Genomic DNA, 18544 nt, shown 5'->3' on the forward strand with positions numbered 1-18544 from the left:
GGCCAGCCGAAGGCGAGAATGGCTGTTGCTATTGGGAATCAATGCGTGTCACCGTCCCAGTAGCGATGTTAGAGCTGTGAAAATCGGTTGCGGAGAAACCGGCTGACAAACCGGGACAAGGGCCTCTGGTGCAAGGAGCCCCGGCCATGCTCCCACTCGTCTCCTGAAACACTCCCTTGCTAGCTTCCAGACCCACCGCGGGGCTTTCCCGGGCCGGGCTCTGCTCCCCCAGCTCCGGCCTGGCTCCCCTCTCCCTGCAGTTTTATCCGACGTTATTGCAGATCCAGCCTCCTTCACCAAACAACAGATGCAGCCTCTAATGCAAATATTGCCATTTCCCTGCTGAATTAGCCTTGTCACTTAGCCCAGAAGCTGGCAGCGTTAAGCCAGCTTGCATTTTAATTTGGCCCTGAAGTTACTTATTTCATTATTGATCAAACATAATGCTGAATCAATGTTCATCTTGTTACCTGGGCCATTTCCATGTAATACAGTGATAGCACTGCCTGAAGTTACTCATTCCCTTCCCAAAGTGACTTTACCATAAAATCAATGCTTGTTTGTTACTGATATAAGGCAGCATCCGTGGGATGAAGAGCAAATAAAGTAGTTACACCATCGCGATCTAAAAGTTTGGCGGAATATGAACGTGAACAAAGACTTTGATATTTAAATGTATTTTATGTGTGTCAAAATCATCCTACCCAGGCCGATGGGACAGAAAATCTCAGGCTGCGAGATGACCGGCTTTGATATTGTGGGTGTTGCCATTTGTAAACGCTACCTGGGACCTAATGTGGGACCAGAGTATCATTACACAGCATATGTGGGCTGCAAGCCCTTCCGGGCAGGGACTATTTTGGAAAAATAGTAATTAATACTGTAGTAATTAATGATTGTGTCACAAAATCAGACTCCGCGCAGTGTTCTCTTCAGTGAAGCTGCTGCTCCTTTTCTCTGCTCGTGTTTTCCCCTCCAGCTAATAAGCCCAGTTACAAATTACAAGAGTCTGTCCGCATCCCCGGCTCTCCCAGGCGGCGGCAAGGGACTGCAGGAACACCCCACCCGGGGAATGCTCCGCTTTGCTTCCATGCATACACCAGAATCGTGCCTCGGGTAGCTTTCCCCGACACGTCCAGGCCCCCCACGGCAAATGCACCGTCCCCTTCCCTGAGGAAGAGCCCCTCCCGGCGGTCTGGTTACAAGGGATGAGGGTCGGGGGGGAACCCACCGGGAAGCCGAGGAGGCCCCGTCCCGGGGGAAAGGCCCGGGGGGTGGGTCAGTGGCCAGGGCTGCGGGAGCCCCTGCGGGGAGCTGCTGCGTACCCAGGAACGGAGCAGCGGCAGGGGAACCATCTGCGTTTACCCCACTGGTAAAACTGGAGGAACCCAGGGTATCTTCATCTTGCAAAGGCTGCAGCCCTCCCGTCGGAGCCGGTGTGGGAGCAGCGCGCATCCCGCAGCAGCGGAGGAAGGCAGAGGCTCGGGGCGGGATGTAAGGGGGCTGCCCGGTCTATAAACGCCGGAGTTGCCGGCTGGGAAAGGTGTGACGGAAATGGTGAGGGGAAATTTCCCAGAGTTGTGAGGACTTTGAGTCCACTTCCCGCTGCTGCGGAGAGCGGCGAAAATCCCTGCGGAGCCGGGCTGAGGGCTATGCTGACACCCGCAGGGTACGAAAGCCACTCGCTCTGAGGGGCGATGGAAAGTCTAACCGGGTGCATAAAATACATTGGCATAAAATTAGTGAATCGCACTAACAGATTGTAAATCAACTGAACGGTCAAACCACAGATATGAATCACAAATTCCTATAAAGATTAATGTTTCCTAAGATGCATAGCAATTATGCGTTTTTTTGGACAAAAGCCTTCTCCCAACCTCTCATTCCTGAGCGCTGCATATTTTTTTTTTTTTCTTCTTCTGAAGTCTTTCCAGGTTTCGGTGGGGTTTCTAATGAACGATTTACCAAAGGAAAGGTTTTATTAACACCTCTAAAAACTATAAAGTTTAAAGGGAAGGAGAAAGGGAGTAGATAGGAAGTTGTGTAACACAATATACTGACCTATTGGCAACGGTCCGAACGCAAATCAGCAAAGCACCACAATGGTGGTGATGGTGGGGGGAAAGCATTCAGATTAATGAAAGGGAAAAAACAACACTAAGAGGCCAGCGTTGCCCAGGCAGGGAGGAGGCTGCTCTTCAGAGCTGCGCCCGGAGCCGTGAGCATCTGCTGATGGCCCCTTACCTTTGCTTACCCCCTTGTGGTACACATAGTGCAGTCTGGTCTGCTTAAAAGCGGAAGAAGGAAGAGAACACAGTTACGAGCAGAAAAGGGACATTATTTCTCAAAGAAATTGGCTGGCAGGAGGTGTATGGGACTTCAGGTCTCTCAGGCACTATTTTTCCCTTCTCGCCTCTAAGCAGAACTGGAGATAATAGTTGGAGCTGCAGGTAACGGAGTCTGTTCTTATTCAATTTCCCTAAATGGCCTGGAGAGCACTTAAAAGCCCGGAGAGCTTCTGGCCAGCATTTTCTTATTAACTAATTTCACTTCGATCCTATTAAAGTGTATGCTTTATAACCTTCAAATGAACCTCTCCCTTCTAAACCAAAGCCATTACCTTTTTAATGACAAGGGTAAAGCTTTTAAAAACGTCGCTCCCTCCTCTCCCAACATCACAGGATGCGTGTCACAGGAACAGCCCCGAAGCACCCACTGCGGCCTCCCCCAGCACCCAGGAGTTCCACAGCGGTTCCAGCGCCCGGGAAAGGGCATCGGATCCATGGTCAGAGGGCGCTAGAAAATGGGATTGGGCATGATTCGCTTTATTTCGCTTTGGAAAAATCTCTGCAAAAATGGGTTTTAAATGGATACATATATTTACCATTTCAAACGGGTTCTGCTGTTTCCTGGTAACGCTCACCACAAATGGTAATAATAAAAGATGAAGTATTTTTTCTCACCTTAGGTCATTAGATTTACAGACAAGGTACTAAATCATTTTAGCTCCCCAAACCTTGGGAGGAAAGGCACGCACGCCCTCCCGTCCCCTTCTCTTCTCCTCCCCCTTCTGAAAAAACCTGCAGCGGGAACGGAGACAAAACAGTCTCCGAGGCTCGATAATGTCTCCCTTCAATAGTTAAGCACTAATAATAATAACTTAAAAAAAAAAAAAGTTAACATCGGCTGCAGAGCGTGGACTGTCAGTGGCCTCCTACCAAAGCCTTAACATGAAGGGTCATTAATTGTGTTTTCTTTCCAAATCATATGTCACTACAATTACCAGATTCTGATCAAGAGACTCCTTTCAGATTGATTCCATATGTGATAAGGAATGTGCAGCTTGTTATCTATCTGTCGCCTTGGAATTATGGAAAAGCTTCAAACGTGTAATTTGAAGAGTCTTTTACCCAGCGCTTTGATCTCTCCCTCTTTTTTTTTAAGCTCTTTTTTAACTGCGGCCCTTCTCCTCCTAAACCCACGTGTCTTCCCCTTTCCCCGTTCCCGGTGTGCTGCCCCACGCCGCAGCTGCCACCCGCGTCCCGACACCCCTGGCCCCGTAGGACGCTGTCCGCGCCGCCAGCAGCTCCCCGGCCGCTCCCAGCAGCACCCTCCGACTCCACAGCCGGGCCCCTCAGCACAGAGAGACACACCGGGCCGCCGCCACCTCCCGGGGCCTGTCCCGCTCCCCTCCGCTACAGTGACCTGGCGGAGGGGGGCGCGGCATGAGCGGAGAGCACCGAGGCTGGGTTCCAGGGCACCGGACGGGCAGTATCCGGCCCGGCCCCTCCTGCCGGCGGGGCTGGCCCAGGAGCCGGCTGCGGACTCAGGAAAGCTGCAGCCAGAGGGAGGTTTGGTTTGAGCTCGGCATCGTGTGAGCCAGACGGGAGAGGAGGGAGGCGAGGCCGGGGGGAGGGCGGACGGGCGGGCTACGGGTGTGAGTGTGTGTTTGGGGTAATAAATCAGGAGCCACTCTCCCGGCTTTGACAGGTCCCGGCCAGAAGACACGTGTCTGTCCGGCCAAGGAGCGCTCTGCCGCCCCGGGTCCCCGGGGGGGGCGGCCTTCGTGCCCTGCGCGGCTCTCCCGGCCCTCGGGACGAGCCGGCTCCAGCCTCTCCGCCTCACACCCCTTCGGCTCCGGCACGGCAAATCTCTTTCCCCTGCTCTCAGAGGGGAAGGGGCTTTGCTCCCACTCCCGCCGCCATTCGCACGGCTCAGCCCGGCCCAGCTCCTCGCCCGCTGTCCAGCTCCGAGGGGCCTGTCCCCGCAGCCGCCCTCCCACAAGCCGTTGCCGAAAGTGAGCGCCGTGGACATGGCTCCAACCCCAGCCCTGCCCCGGGAAGCTGTCTCCTCTGCTCTCCTCCCTCTCTCCCCGGCGTTTGCTGTCTTCTCCGCTTTTTTTTTTTTTTTTTATTTTTGTCCTTTTTTGTTTGTTTTTTTTTTTTCTTCCCTCCTCTTCCCACTCCCCCAGCCAAGAACTGCAGCCCTTTAGATTTTTCCTTCCTTCCATTCGGTCCGGCTACGTTTCTTATACATTTCTTGCTCATTAATAAACCATCCCTCACCCTTCCCCTGACCTGGACCCATTCTCACCCATAAATATCTCCTCTCCCGTGCCTCTCTCCAGGCTGTCCCCCGGGATCCCCGCTCCCTGCCCGCCACCGCCCGGGAACAAACTCGTATTGATTGTGCTGCTGCTGAGAAACCACAAAACAACCTCGCCAGATTTGCCACTCCATGCCAAGCTTGCAACCCCAGGAACAAGGGGCCGGTGATGTGGGACACGCGTGGGCCGCACTGCCTACCCGTGAGGGGCTCAGCCTGGCTCTGGGCGACAGCTTCAAACGGCGACTGATTTACCCGATTTTTCGTATTCGCCCCATTTCCCCCCCGGACATGTATTTGTCCAAGTTGTGGTCCCTCGGTGACAGCCCCCGCCCCGCCGGTCGCTGCACACAGCAACCTTTGAAGGAAAACAGGACGTGGGGTTCGCTCACTGTTTTCCTTCGAGTTAAAAAGAAATAAACTTATAAGTGAATTTAATATTGTTATCCCCTGCGCATTAGACTATCAAAAGCAGCGACGTTGAATAAGAAAAATAAATTATTCCAACCCAGAGTTATTTTTGCACTAGATTAGCAGATAGGAAATGCTATAAAGATGAACTTAATACGATTAGAGATGTTTCCTACAGATTTTCATATATTGATTCAGGGAATTTTAATTCTGGATCTTGCTTTGCCGTAATCCGCATTTATTACAAGCTGATACAGTTTTATTATAGCAAGCTATCAAGGTCGATTCCCTTAACTGCATAATCTGACATGAATTTCATTTTTAAAGAAATGTAGTTATAAAAATCCATACTGTGGGCACAGTGGGTTATTTTGTACCTAAATCACATTTTAAAGGCAATAAATCCAGAGAGCATTTAGGAAGAGAGGGGAATATGGTGAATGAGGCTTCTCCAGCCTCAACTTTTCCAAAGACCCTTCAAACTTTATTTTGTGTTAAAGCATGAGGTGTTTGAAGGGGCAGATAAAGGTGGCAGGCTCAGGGCCGCTTAGCCCTGCCCGCAGTCGCAGGTTGCTTGAACTCCTCACGGTCCAGGCAGCTGCGGGAGCGGAACAGAGGGCTCCCGTGCTCGCCACGGACGCTCCGTGATTGCACTGGGTTTTAACTACTCTTAAAATGCTAATTTGCAACTCATACGCTGGTTTCAGAAAAAGGAGGGGGACGAAAAAGCGAAGGAAAAAAAAAAAAGAAAAAAATGGGGGGAGGAAAAAGAAAATAACCAAACCGTAATTTAAAAGGTGTTGATCGTTAAAAAAAGAAAATCTTACTCGGTAATTAAAACGTATCTTGACTTCTTCCCAATAGCTCCTTAGAAGCCTGTGCTACTGCTCCCTTTGCAAGTGTTGCACGTACCAAGTACTACTTTCTAAGCCTTGTAGTGATTCAGAACAGAGGGAATAAGCAAAATGATCATAAATTTCCTAATTAGAGATTTCACACCAAGACAAAAAGGTGTTAATGAGTTTAATTCCAGTGCCTGTCATTGTCCCTTTTTTCACACCACTTATTTACTAATGGCCCAGAGGGCTGCTCCCGTCTCTCCTTTGTTAAGATTTTAATTTGCCTTCTTTTCTGCCTTTGATGTAAAATTGTGACCTACAACTCTTTGAAGTCCCTTATTAGGAGGAAAATTAACTTAGCTTTTCCACTGTATCTGCCCACTGTTAGCCCAGACAAAACGTAGAGAGCTCTTTAAAGATTCAGTACATTAGGAAACTTTTCAAGGTGGCTCTGGAAATGCAAATTTTTTGAGAAAAATCTAATAGACTTCTAAATCTGTATCAGGAGATGTAACCCTCGCCAGGGCCGGATAGGGGGAAGGATAGGAGGGAATATCTTAATAAAGAAAACAAAAGGAACTCCGCCAAGGAAAGGCTGTAAATTTGAAGACCTGAGCAGGGGGACTAGAGAGAGAGGGGGTTTATTTTTAAATGTCACAACTTTTTCCTGTTCCTCCGGTGCGCCGTTCACAACTGACACCCTGGCTTCCTACTCTCTGGTGGGAAGGGGGGGGGGGGGTGTGCTATGAACGAAATTATATCTAAATCTATCTCTATATAATTAGAATACCATGAGGCAGGGTTAAACCTTTGTAAAACACACAACTGATTGGCGATCGCTAAAACGAGATTTGAAAGCAACTCAAATAAAAGATCGCGACGTCAGTAAACAGATTTAGGAAGAAAAAAAAAAAGAAGGAGGGGGGGGGGGGCAGCAGCTAGTGACAAACCCGGCGAGAGCGAGCTTTGGGCATGAGAGAGAGAGGGAAGCAGAGGGAGAGAGAGACTTAAAAGAAATAGGAGGGGCTTGTGAGAGACTAGAAATGTCAATCAGAGCCCAGAGTCCCAATAATCTCAGGCAATCTGTTAGGACCTGACCTGGGTCCACTCAGATCAATAGGAAAACTGAGAGAAGAAAGAAGCGATCGGATCGTTTACCGCGGCGGCCGAAGGCAGGAGGGAGCCCGCGGCCTCCGCGCATCCCCGGTTCCCCCCTCCATGTCCACCGGAGTTTGCAGGAGGCGCTGAAAGTGTGGGCGGCCGGCGAGGGCAAGCGACCCGGCTCCCTCCTCCGCTGCCGGCCCTGCTACTTTCTCCCTTTTCTTTCCCTTCTTCCTCTTTTCTCCCCCCCTCCTCCTTTCCCCCCTCCCCTGCCCCCGCTCCCACACCATGTCTTTCCCCCAGCTGGGCTACCAGTACATCAGGCCGATTTACCCAGCGGAGCGCCCGGGGAGCGGCGGCTCTCGCAGCGGCGCCGAGCTGGCCCCGTCCGGGACTCTCTCCAACGTGCTCTCCTCCATGTACAGCGCGCCCTACGCCGCCGCTGCTGCCGCCGCCCAGAGCTACGGAGCGTTCCTGCCCTACGCCGCCGAGCTGCCCATCTTCCCCCAGCTGGTAAGAGGCTCCCCAGGGGCTCGCCCTCGCTACCCGGGACGCTCCGGTCGGGGGCAGCCCGGGCACGGTTAGCGCTGGGGTTAGGGCAGGGGGGCCGCCGGGAGGGCTGTCAGGGGAGATGGGGCTTTATCGCTACCCGACCCCGGGAGCGCGGCCGAAGAGGGGCAGGGCCGGTGCAGCAACCCCGCGCCCCCTCCTCCGCCCGGAGGGCTTGACAGCTGCGGTGACCGGCCCCGGCTGCCGGCGGCCCCGCTGCTCACACGCACCTGGGGAGCCGGGTCTTCCCCTACGGGCTCCGCGCCTCGGTCGCGGCGTAGCCGGCGCGGCCCTGGCTGCCGCAGAGGGGCCGGGGAGTTCCGCGGCGCGGGAGACAGCTCGGCCTGGCGTTCGCGCTACCCGTAACGGCGGCGGGATGGAGGGGCCCCGGGCCGGGCCCAAAGCACCGTCTTATCCGGGCCGCCCCCTTCCCTCTTGCTGCAGGGCGCCCAGTACGAGCTGAAGGAGAGCCCGGGGGTGCAGCACGCAGCTTTCCCCCACCACCACCCCGCCTTCTACCCCTACGGGCAGTACCAGTTCGGGGACCCGTCGCGGCCCAAGAATGCCACCCGGGAGAGCACCAGCACCCTCAAGGCCTGGCTCAATGAGCACCGGAAAAACCCCTACCCCACCAAGGGCGAGAAGATCATGCTGGCTATCATCACCAAAATGACCCTCACCCAGGTCTCCACCTGGTTCGCCAATGCACGGCGGAGGCTCAAAAAGGAGAACAAAATGACCTGGGCCCCCCGAAGCAGAACGGACGAGGAGGGCAACTCCTACGGGAGCGATCACGAGGGGGAAGAGGACAAGCGGGAGGACGAGGAAGAGATCGACCTGGAGAACATCGACACCGAGAACATCGAGAGCAACAAGGACGACCTGGAGGACGAGCTGCAGGACGCCGACCTCCTGCACTCCGACTCCAAGACCGACTCGGAGGGCTCCGAGGGCTTCGAGGACCTGCCCAGCTCCGAGGAGCGCTTCGTCAAGGCCGCCGAGGGGGAGCCGCACCATCTCCGCCACCACCACCTCCACCACCACCATCATCACCATCACAAGTGCGAGCTCCCCTCCGCAGCCCTGGAGCCCCTCAAGCCGCCCCTGCAGCAGCCGCACCACCAGCTCTCGCCCCCCTCCTCTGCCTCTTCCTCCGCCGCCTCCTCCCCGACGGACGGCGCTTTGGCCGGTACCCTGCCGAAGCCCAAGATCTGGTCGCTGGCTGAGACGGCCACCAGCCCGGACAACCCCCGCAAGTCTCCCGGCGGCGGCTCCCCGCCCGCAGCCGCCCCGCTGCCGCTGCCCCCTCCGCCGCCGCCCCACAGACTCGTCTCCTCTTGCCCCCTGAGCAAGTTCTCCAACTGGACCAACCGCGCCTTCCCGGCCCACCACCACCATCACCACCCGGCCCCCCACCCGCTGGCCTTACTGAACACCCCCCACCTCCTGGGGCTGGGGGCAGCTCCCGCCGCTCCCCCCGCCGCCACCTTCCCGCGGCCCGCGGCCCAGGCGCAGAGCGCGGAGCCCGCCGGAGCAGGTGACCGCTGAGGGACGCGCCGGGGACGGGTTCGGGCCGGCAGCCACCGCGGGGGGTTCGGCGGTGCTGCGCGGAGCGGCGCGGAAGTCCCCGCCGGTTTCTCACGGTGGCCCCTGCCCGGCGCAGCCGTCGGGGAGCAGGTGGTGGAGGGCGGGCGGCCGCGGGGCCCCCTGGTGCAGCGGCGGCGACAGGGGGGGCCTCCGCCAGGTTAGTCTCACACCCCCGGCGTTACCTTCCTCCGACGGATGTAACTTTTGTTGCTGTTGTTGTTGCTGCTCAAATCGTCTTTGCGGAAGGACCGGGCCGCAAGGCTTGCTCCGGGGTCGGTTCGGGTTCTCTTTGACGGTCACTCCTGCAGCAAAGCAGTCGCTTTGTCGTATTTGCAACTTGCCGAGAAGAGATCTTAAGTCTAGAGGCTTAATTCAGGGATAGGAGTGAATAAAATGGGGATTTAAAATGGGGATTGTAAAGGAACACTTTTTTTTTCTGTGTTTTTTTTTCCTTCTCTTTTTTTTTTTTTTTTTTTAGATCGATGTAGTGCCTTGGAAGTAGAGAAAAAGTTAATAAAGACAGCTTTCCAGCCAGTGCAGAGGTGGTAAGGGATTGCTTCCTCTGTCTTCTAAGGATATGTAGAGGGAGTTGTAAACGGTTAGCTTATTTTCTCCGCGTCTTTAGTTCTTCTCCCAGAGCGGTTTCTTGTCCTTCTTCTGCGTGTGTGGTGGGTTATTCCGATACGCTCTTTTTCTTTCCTTTGCCGTCCGCTCCTCGGGAGCGATGCCCGCGGGCCGGCCGACCCGCGCCCGGGGCCTCGGCTCCTGTGCTTGGGGCCGGGGGGAGAGACCCTGGACGGCCGGTGCCCGCCTCCCCTAGCACCGGAGAAACGGTGCGGAGAAACGCAGCAGCGCAAAGGCGGCGGGACGGAACCGGCTATAATAATAACAACAATAATAATAGAAGCTAAAATAAGCCCCAACGAGTAGAAGACCTGAAGGGGTTGAACCTTGCCGCTCTGAGCTTGGCCTCGCAGCCACTGAAATCAATTGCTCGCCTGATGAGCAAAACCACGGGGATATTCGTAGCTAAATAAATTTGCTATAAGTCACTCCGAAAACTTTATATATTTAGAAACCTATTTTTAAACCCATAACAACAACAACAACAAAACCAGCCCTACCTACAGTTAGAAATACCGTGCCAGCCCCATATGACTAGAAATCTTATTAAATACATATTTTTTTTCTGTGTCATTTTTTTCCAGGCCCCAGAACCAACTTGATGCCGCTATGGTTCTATCGGCGTTGTCATCATCATAGTTAATTTTTTGTAATTGTTGTTGTAATGACTGTAAAAACAAAACAAAAAAAATAATCTCTGTATAGTTACAACTTGTAAGCATGTCCGTATATTAAAACTAAAAAGGAAAAAAAAAATATACCCGCTTCTGTACTACCACCTGGATTAGCTGAGTATGTGAGGTTTTTTGGAAGTCCAGTGAGAAATAGGTGTTTCGATTTTTTTTTTTTTTGGTTGTTGTTGTTTGTTTTTGTACATACAGTAAAAATGTACATACGTGTGAACCAAATTGTACAAGAAAGTATATATTTTTGGCTAATAAATAAACTGTTGCCACTTTGACTACACTCTCTGCTCCCACCCATGGAGTTATTTTTGCCGGCCCACCTCTCCCTCCGCCGCTGGTGCCTGTTTAGTCCGCGGCGGGAGGGGCTCGTCCCGGTCCGGGTCCGTCTCGGTCTCGGTCTCCCTGCGGCAGGGCCAGCCCAGGGTCGCTCCTCCTGCGGCGGCAGCGAGGCCGAACGCTGGAGCCACAGCGCCCCCTGCAGGTGCCGGTGCCCCGCGGTCGGTGATGGCGGGGCGGCTGCGCTGCGGTCAACGTGGGCAGATCCGTGGGCAGTGCCCTGCAGCCGGGACGGCTCCGGGACCCAGCCCGCGGCGAGCCGCCGGAGATCCATCGTCTGCCCCGAACACCTGGTTACCAGGTGCCAGTCTCCAGCCCCCTCGAGGCGCGGAAGGGGTTAACCGAGAGGAAACTTCGGGGGTCGGCAGTGCCGTAGTGGGGCTGCGGTATTTCCTTCTCCTGCAGCCCAAGGGGCAGATTTTAGGGGCTCTCCCAGGGCCCGCCGTACCGTTGAAGGAGACAGGGCTGTCAGGGACAAAGCGGGTTGCCCGGGGCCGGCGAAAGACATGTCCCTCCTTCCCGCGGGTTTGCACACAGCGGGAGGCACCTTTGCTGCGCTCCGCGCCACGCCGGGCGGTCTGCATGTCCTGCGTCCCCCGGTCCCGGGAGATGCCGGCTGCCCCTCCACTGGCCTGCCTTGAGAGCTGCATCTTCCTCGCCGCCGCATTTCCTCAACAAAATGCTGGAAATGAGCCCTATACAGAAAGGTCCGGCAGCTCCAGGCGGCGGTGGCTGCTGGCAGGGGATGGAGGAGGACCCGGGCCCCGCGGCCTCGCAGTCAACTGAAAACCATGCCAGGGGGACTGTTGCTGGGGGAAAGGGGCTGCCCCCCTTCCCTTCATCTCCCTTCCTCTATTCCCCATTTACCATCAGTCGGTACCTGCGGACGGCTGCTCTCGTCCCGCACCCCCGCTGGAGGGATAGCCTGGGCAGGCAGGACGGGCAGCCCGGCTCCATTTGGCTTCTGAGCCCAGGCTCTTCCTTAGCATCTCCGGGGAGGATGCCCCCTCCCATCCCCCTTTCTTCTCCTTACAGGCCTGGCAATGGCATAATTACAGAGGTAGTAATTAAATACCTCGTGCTTTTCTCGTTTGGATGACAGACCCTGTGAAGGGGGAGGGTGGTGGGAGCTAGGAAGCAAGAGTTAAAATGAAGTTAAAGTACAAACAGAAGCACATAGCTGACATGCTTCAAGTTTAGACAGTACAAGATATGCAAATGCACAGGGCTGTGCGGTATTGACATTTTGAGGTCATAGTGATAGGAATGTATTATTTATAGGATTGGGTTGCACTAGGCCGATAAACTACATTTTAAATCCTAGGCGTTTATAAGTGATAAGATTTATATAAATGTTTACAGTATATATATGCGTGCGTGTATACACACGTTTTACATGCGTGTTTTAAAATTTCCCGACTAATATTCTTCCTGGTAGACACTGGGGTGGGGAGAACCCTGGCCTGGTGCATGCCTGCAGCCTCTCCAGCTGTGGGTAGTGGTGGATGGCTGCAGCCGAGCCAGCCCTGGACCTCTGGGGAGGCCAGGGAAGGGACCCCCAAAGTTGGCATCAGTGTTGGCATCTCTCCTTTCTCCCCACCCTATCCCCTTCCTCTCCCCATACGTCCTCTCTGGCCACAGCTCACCCTTGAAGCGGTGTTTGCCTTCTCACTGCCTGTCCAGCTGTTTTTCTGCCAGGAACTGTTCCCCTCTTTCGCTCCGATAGGCTCCTGAAACGAGGGTAAAACTCTGTGGGTGGGTGGTTAGAAAACGGATTGTTTCTCATGTAAATTTTGCCCAGTCCCTCTGCACTTTGTATCCCTGCGTTTCCCTTAGCCAGTTCTTGCTGAAGGAAAAAAAAAAAAAAGGTTAATAACATGTAAAATGGGAGGGGTCGGGGGAAAGAAAGCTAGAGGCAAATATCCACATCCCCTTCCTCTGGACATCCTGGTGGGTTTTCCATAGAAACTTTCACACAGTGGCCAGACAGATGCTTAAAAAGGAGGGAAGAAATAATGAGACCACAATGGGAAAACAATTGCATCCCCAGCTTTCCGGCTCCATTAAAGGCTCCTTTGCTTTTGCAGCAGAGACCCTGAGCTCCCTGTCCCCGCAGAGCCCTCTCCCTTCGGCCTGAGCGGCAGAGATGCTCCAGCAGAAGCGGCAGCTGTGTGGTAGCCATGGGAAAGCAGCCCCTTTGGATTCTGGAAGTGAGAACTTGGTTTCCCTGCGGGGGGAAAGCAGCCTTTGTGCTTGCCTGGTTTCCCTAATGTGGAGAAAATTCTCATTAATTTTGTGAGGAAACATTTTGTTATGCATGTTTCAACAAAACATTAAAAATCCTACGCATATTTTTTTGTTTTAGAAATCACTCTCACAGCTTGACAGCCTCGATGGAGCCCCAGCCAGGCCTGCCCGCGACGGTGCAGAGAGGCCTCTCTCCCTCTCCCTCTGTTGGCTGCTCTTTTCCTGTCTAATCAATTATCTCCCTCGCTAGTCCTTCTCAAAGGTGAGAGCTCATTATGCATATTCATAAATCACAGCTCCCAGACCTGACACTGATTGATGTAATCATCTCCCTCTCGCTCCCCGTCTGCGCGGGGCCGGAGGACGCGCCGATGAGGAGGAGGAGAAGGCAGGAGAAAGAGACTTCCAACTTGTCAGACCCACTTCTGCGGGAAGCCGCTGGCCGGGTGTAGCGGCCATGTCAGCCTTCCCATTCACTGCAGCCAGTGCCCATCACAGCCTGGGGACAGTACGGGAGAAAGCCCTGTGAGCTGGGAAATGCCAGTGAGCTGCCTCCAGTACAGCCAACTGTTCTGCAGGCAAAATTGCAAGAGTAAGGGAAAGATCCAGTGCAATTTCCACAGTCAGGCATCAGACTATGTGTTAAAATACATCCCCCCAAATCTTTCACATCAGCTAATGTGCTTGCTGATATTTTCCTTAGATAGTTAAAGCTGGTTTACCCCCTGTAAGAACAAACATATTCTGTAAGGAGTGTGATCATGAGTATTTAGAGATGTGAAATAGAATATATATTCACTATTATCCTTGCAGCTGTCCTCAGTAGCTATACTGTAAACAAACAGAAAAGTTGTGAGCGGTGTAAGTTCCTGCTGCAAGGGTCTGGAGGAAAAAGGACTCCTTCAGCTACTACCACCAGCTTTCCGGGCAGCAACGTAAATCTCGGCTGTGACTTGTTTCCCAAAGTGTGCTTCAGCACAGCAGAGTTCAAGATGCTGTTCTGACTGTGTGGTTTACCTGTATAGTTAGTACTTACACTTTTAAAATACCTTCTTTTATCACTTTGATCAGAACCATCAGTGTACTAAAGTAATAATAATAAAAAAAGCCTTAGAAATCATAATAGGATACAAATCAAAGGGAGCCCTAATCAAGTACTTTTGAGAGTGTTATCTTCCTTGTTAACAAATGGTAATAAGAAAATTAAGGCTTATAGCTTCCTTGTGTTTCATCTAAGAAAACCAATAATGATATCAGATGTTCTTTGTTTCATTTGTTTGAATGTAAAGCAGAATAATGAAGAACATGTACCTTCTATGGCTTCATTTGCTTTATGGGTATTAACCATTTAGGATGTCGGTGAAATTATGGATGTGCAGAATGAGGACAAGACTGTGCTGCCACCCAGGGTTTTGAGGCTCATCTTTGCTGCAGTCAAGACAACATTTTTTTTTATTAAATGCTGAAATTGGAACAAAGCAACAATGGCTGCTTGCTAACTGTGCATGTCCAACAGGCCTCTTTACTATTCAGCAAATGGAAGATATTAAACAACATTTTGCTTAAAGGTACACTGAGGCCATTTCCATTAGGACATGGTGTCATTCATTTATTCACATGTTAAGTGGATGTCCTTGTGGCTAATGAGTAATAATCAACAGTGACTCCACTTTATTCCTTTGCTCCTAGCAATGTTAAATACTCTGATGGAGTCTCTTTGCTGACACACTAGAGAATATGGTTAAAAAGTGCTAAAGGACATTTTCAGCGTAGAGCAGCCACATACACACATGCTGGAAATAGCACTTTTATTGCAGTCTATTCTATTAGACTTTGTTCCTGTTTAACACATGGCATTTGCAAAATGCTGGTATTTATCTGAAGGTACTTTATGCCTTAAAATCTGGGAACTCTCTCAGTTTGAGAGTCAATGTGGTTATTGCTGGGAGATGAGATCTTGTCCAGCTGGTTTATAAAAAAGTCAAACCACACCTTATGGCACCTTCTGTAGACTGTGTATGTGACCTCAGATAAATATTTAGTGGAGCAGTGATTTAGGACAAAACCTTTCCTGCAAAAAAATGTAGCTTGACATTTATTTTCTAAAATAAAGTAACTCCCATACCAGCTAATTAATCCATTTTATTGCGTCAACCACCACAACTAAGTAGGCTAATAAACTATATACTAATATATTTTTTTTTCCTTTACATGACTGCTTACACTGGGGTCTGCAGCTTGGTTGTCTCCTGTGTCAATTCCTAAAGTCTGAAAGGTATAAATGAATCATTCTTGGTAATGATTAAGCTTAAGTTAGAAATAAAATATGTCAATCAATCTGGTTGGAAATGTTCCTGCTGTCTAAGTTGGTTATGCAAAACACTTTAAGGTGTGTAGGCATGCTCAATTAGGTCAAGGGATCCGATGGCACTCCTAGCCACAAATGTGTGTCACTTGGATTCCTCATTATTTTTAGCACTGGTGAAAATTCATGTCAGTAGGCCAGCTAGGCAGGCTGGAATAAAATTACTTACTGGATATGCATAAACTTAAGGTTTTATTTTAATACATTAATATATACTTATTTTCAAGCAAAACAGTGAAAATATAATCTGTCCCTTTCTCTCAAATATGTGAATCTCTCAATTGAATTTCTCAGTGATCATTAGTATAATTCACACTAGAGTATGCAATACTCAACATGTGTTAGCAGTAAAATTTAAGTGCCTAAAAACATAGGTATAATATGAAATTAGATACAAGGAGTAAAACATTCATTTTCTCTATTGCAGTCTAACTTCCGAGAGAGATAGAGCTTCACTAGGAGATTAGACCAGCCCCATTCCAAAATAGTTTAATGAAAAAGGACACTTGAAATGGCTATTGAACAGTGATGCTAGTGTGGTGCTCTCAGGTGGAGACTTCTGCAAATGATTCCTACAGAAGACGATGCCAGAAATTTGTTCTATATAGACAGATTACCTTTGGTGTACTAAATCATAGCCTGATACTAACAGAAAGACTTACGTGTAATTCCAGGAAAAAAATACCAGGAAAAGGAAGTTTAAGGGCTTGTGTCTGCCCTGCTGGCATCTGGTGTAGCTGCTTAGATGACCTGAACTGGCTAAATGATCAGGGTTAAATCTTACAGTTTTAAACTTTCCATGCTCATGCTGAACCACATCAAGAGCTTGGGCACGGGAAATTGAAAGAGAAATCAGCTAAACACAACAACCCAGCCTGGTTTTGTTATGGAAAAATAACCCAAAACCAAACCAAAACCAAACTAACTTGGGAAACTGGTGAACTAAAATAAAAACATTGCTTCCAAGAATCAGAGGCAGGACTATTACTGCAGGTAAGGCTGGCGCTTCTTAAACACAGTTCTTAAAGGTGGTGTTAAAGATGGCAGTGTCCCTTTAAGAATGGCACCATGCAGCTAATATTTTCTTTACTGCCAATAAAATGTAATTAAATCTCATGAATTAATATATTCACTTTAGGAAGCATTCCCATTCTTTTCTTCATATATCAAAATGGAGCCATCATCAGTCAGTTAGTTAAATAGGGGAATCCTGAGAGTAAGTAAATGGAAGAGCTTTCAAATGCAGGGCTGAAAATGCCCAATGAATGTGTAGGGGGCTTCAATAAAAAGATTTTGACTTGTGTTTTCACCCCTTTCCCACTTCGTTCATTGTTTACTGACACCGCTATGGACACAGTATTCAGTCCTTGCCCGCCCCAGCCCTGGGATGTAAAAATGTCATCTCTATTGTGCTGCCGGGCTTGCTTTGATGCTGCCGCAGCCCTTTGTGTGCCCTTCTCAATCCCTTTATAAGGCTGTCCTGATTGTCCATATTGAACATTGCCACAAAAGCTTGTCTTATTGAGAATATAAAAAAGTCAGAGAAGGGCCAAATGACGGGAGATTGGGCCTTTGCTGTAAAAGACCTACTATTCACATTCAGCAGTCGTTTTTTCACCAAGGAATTACAAAGTTAGGACTGCGGCTGCACCAGCAAATCCATTTTGGCACTTTCTTCTGAAATTTTATTTATAATTACTAGTATTGTTTTTTTTTTTTGTTTTGTTTGGTTTGTTTGTTTTTTAAAAGATCACATACTACTAAGGACAAGTATTGAATCCTAGAAGCAGTTGTAGAGGCTACTTTCAGTTTCACAAAGGAAAATGACTGCGTAGCTCTTCCGTGCACATTTCAGTTGGGAAGTTTAGACAAACATTGTATGGAAGTTCAACTACAAATATACTAAAAGAAGGGCTTGTTGTGATAATAAAATAAGACAGAAACAGACCTCATCTTCCCCTGCTATGTAGGAACACACAGATTTGCAAACAAAAACCTGAAACTGAGGATTTAAATTGTCAGTCTGGAAAACCTCTACTAGTTGTTCCTCTTCCTAATGTTACCCTAAATTGTACTGAGTGTCCATGGGCAGGACGGAGACAAAGGCTGGATAAGGTCTTATTCTTTGGGAATGGGCTATCAGAATGGGAGGATGGTGATTTCATGGCTTTTGTTACTGAGGTTAGGGACCGAATTCTCTCACTGAATTAGAATAGTAACAAGTGGGACTGGGGATCTCTGGGGCTTTTGTAGTGCACTCATCTGAGAGATTGTGCTTTTCTCAGCCCTTCAGATTTATTTTGCCAAAGTTACAGGGCAATTATGGAAATGCGCCCTTTGAAGCCAGGCCGATTTCTCTTTATTTTCTCTCTACCCCTCCCAAAGCAAAGCCTCCCTCGATTCCTTTCTTTAGCAAGTTGGCAGTCATTAGGCAGCGGGGTTTCGAGTGGCCATTCAAATATTCTTTTGAATAGTGTAAGAAAGTTTTAATAAATATGTGTTAAAAAATAGACTTTGAAGCTTTTTGAGAAGGAAGTGTAAAGTAACAGCCAGGTAACAACGGCCTAGAAAATAGGCTTTGTGTGTGTGAGGTGCTGGAACATGAAATGCTTCCCATGAAAAGAGGCTCAATGCACCAGGGCTGGGTCTGGCTGGTGACATGCAGGGTGTTTGGCCAAGTGGCCACCTGGGTGCTCCCAGTTGGCAGCTTTGCAGCAGCACTTTGCTCCTCGTCCCTCACGTCTCCCTAACGAGAGGCCCAGCACAAACAGAATTGTACTTTCACACCTTTGTACATTATTTATCATCAGAGTCTGGAATCTTGGTGCTGCATGTGAACTAAGACAATGTATTTTCTATTTTACTTGATACTCTAACGTTAAGTAAATGAGTCTGAAACCAGGTGGCGAGACCTAGAGCTAAGCAGGCTGTGATCAGGACTGCTTTTTGCCCAGAAACTCAGTTCTGTATGTCTTTACATCTCGGTTCACTCTCTCTTTCTTTATTTGTATCAATCAGAATATTTGCTCTTGTAAGAGAAATTGGTGATTTTCTGGACCATTTAACAAATGCTGTGGGTCAAATTCAGACTTGATGTAAGACGGAGGAGATACTGTTGGTGTCCTTGAGAGTTATATGCACACAGGGCCTGAGTCTGGCCTGAAATGTGGACCTTCCAACATCAGCAAAACATG

At 50.1% G+C, this 18544-nt stretch overlaps 1 protein-coding gene across 1 annotated transcript; it reads left to right on the forward strand.

Annotated features, from left to right (window-relative positions):
- Window positions 1–6775: 6775 nt before the first annotated feature.
- Window positions 6776–10682, forward strand: IRX3 (iroquois homeobox 3). Its single transcript, XM_061469038.1, has 3 exons — window positions 6776–7469; window positions 7950–9042; window positions 10301–10682. Exons 1-3 carry the CDS (start codon window positions 7245–7247, stop codon window positions 10357–10359), a joined length of 1377 nt encoding a protein of 458 aa, XP_061325022.1. The 5' UTR covers window positions 6776–7244; the 3' UTR covers window positions 10360–10682.
- The last annotated feature ends 7862 nt before the right edge of the window (window positions 10683–18544 follow it).

This window comes from Pezoporus flaviventris, unplaced genomic scaffold, assembly GCF_033815535.1.
Source record: "Pezoporus flaviventris isolate CSIRO_AGI_PZ_B2104156 unplaced genomic scaffold, CSIRO_AGI_Pfla_v1 ptg000054l, whole genome shotgun sequence".
Lineage (NCBI taxonomy): Eukaryota > Metazoa > Chordata > Aves > Psittaciformes > Psittacidae > Pezoporus > Pezoporus flaviventris.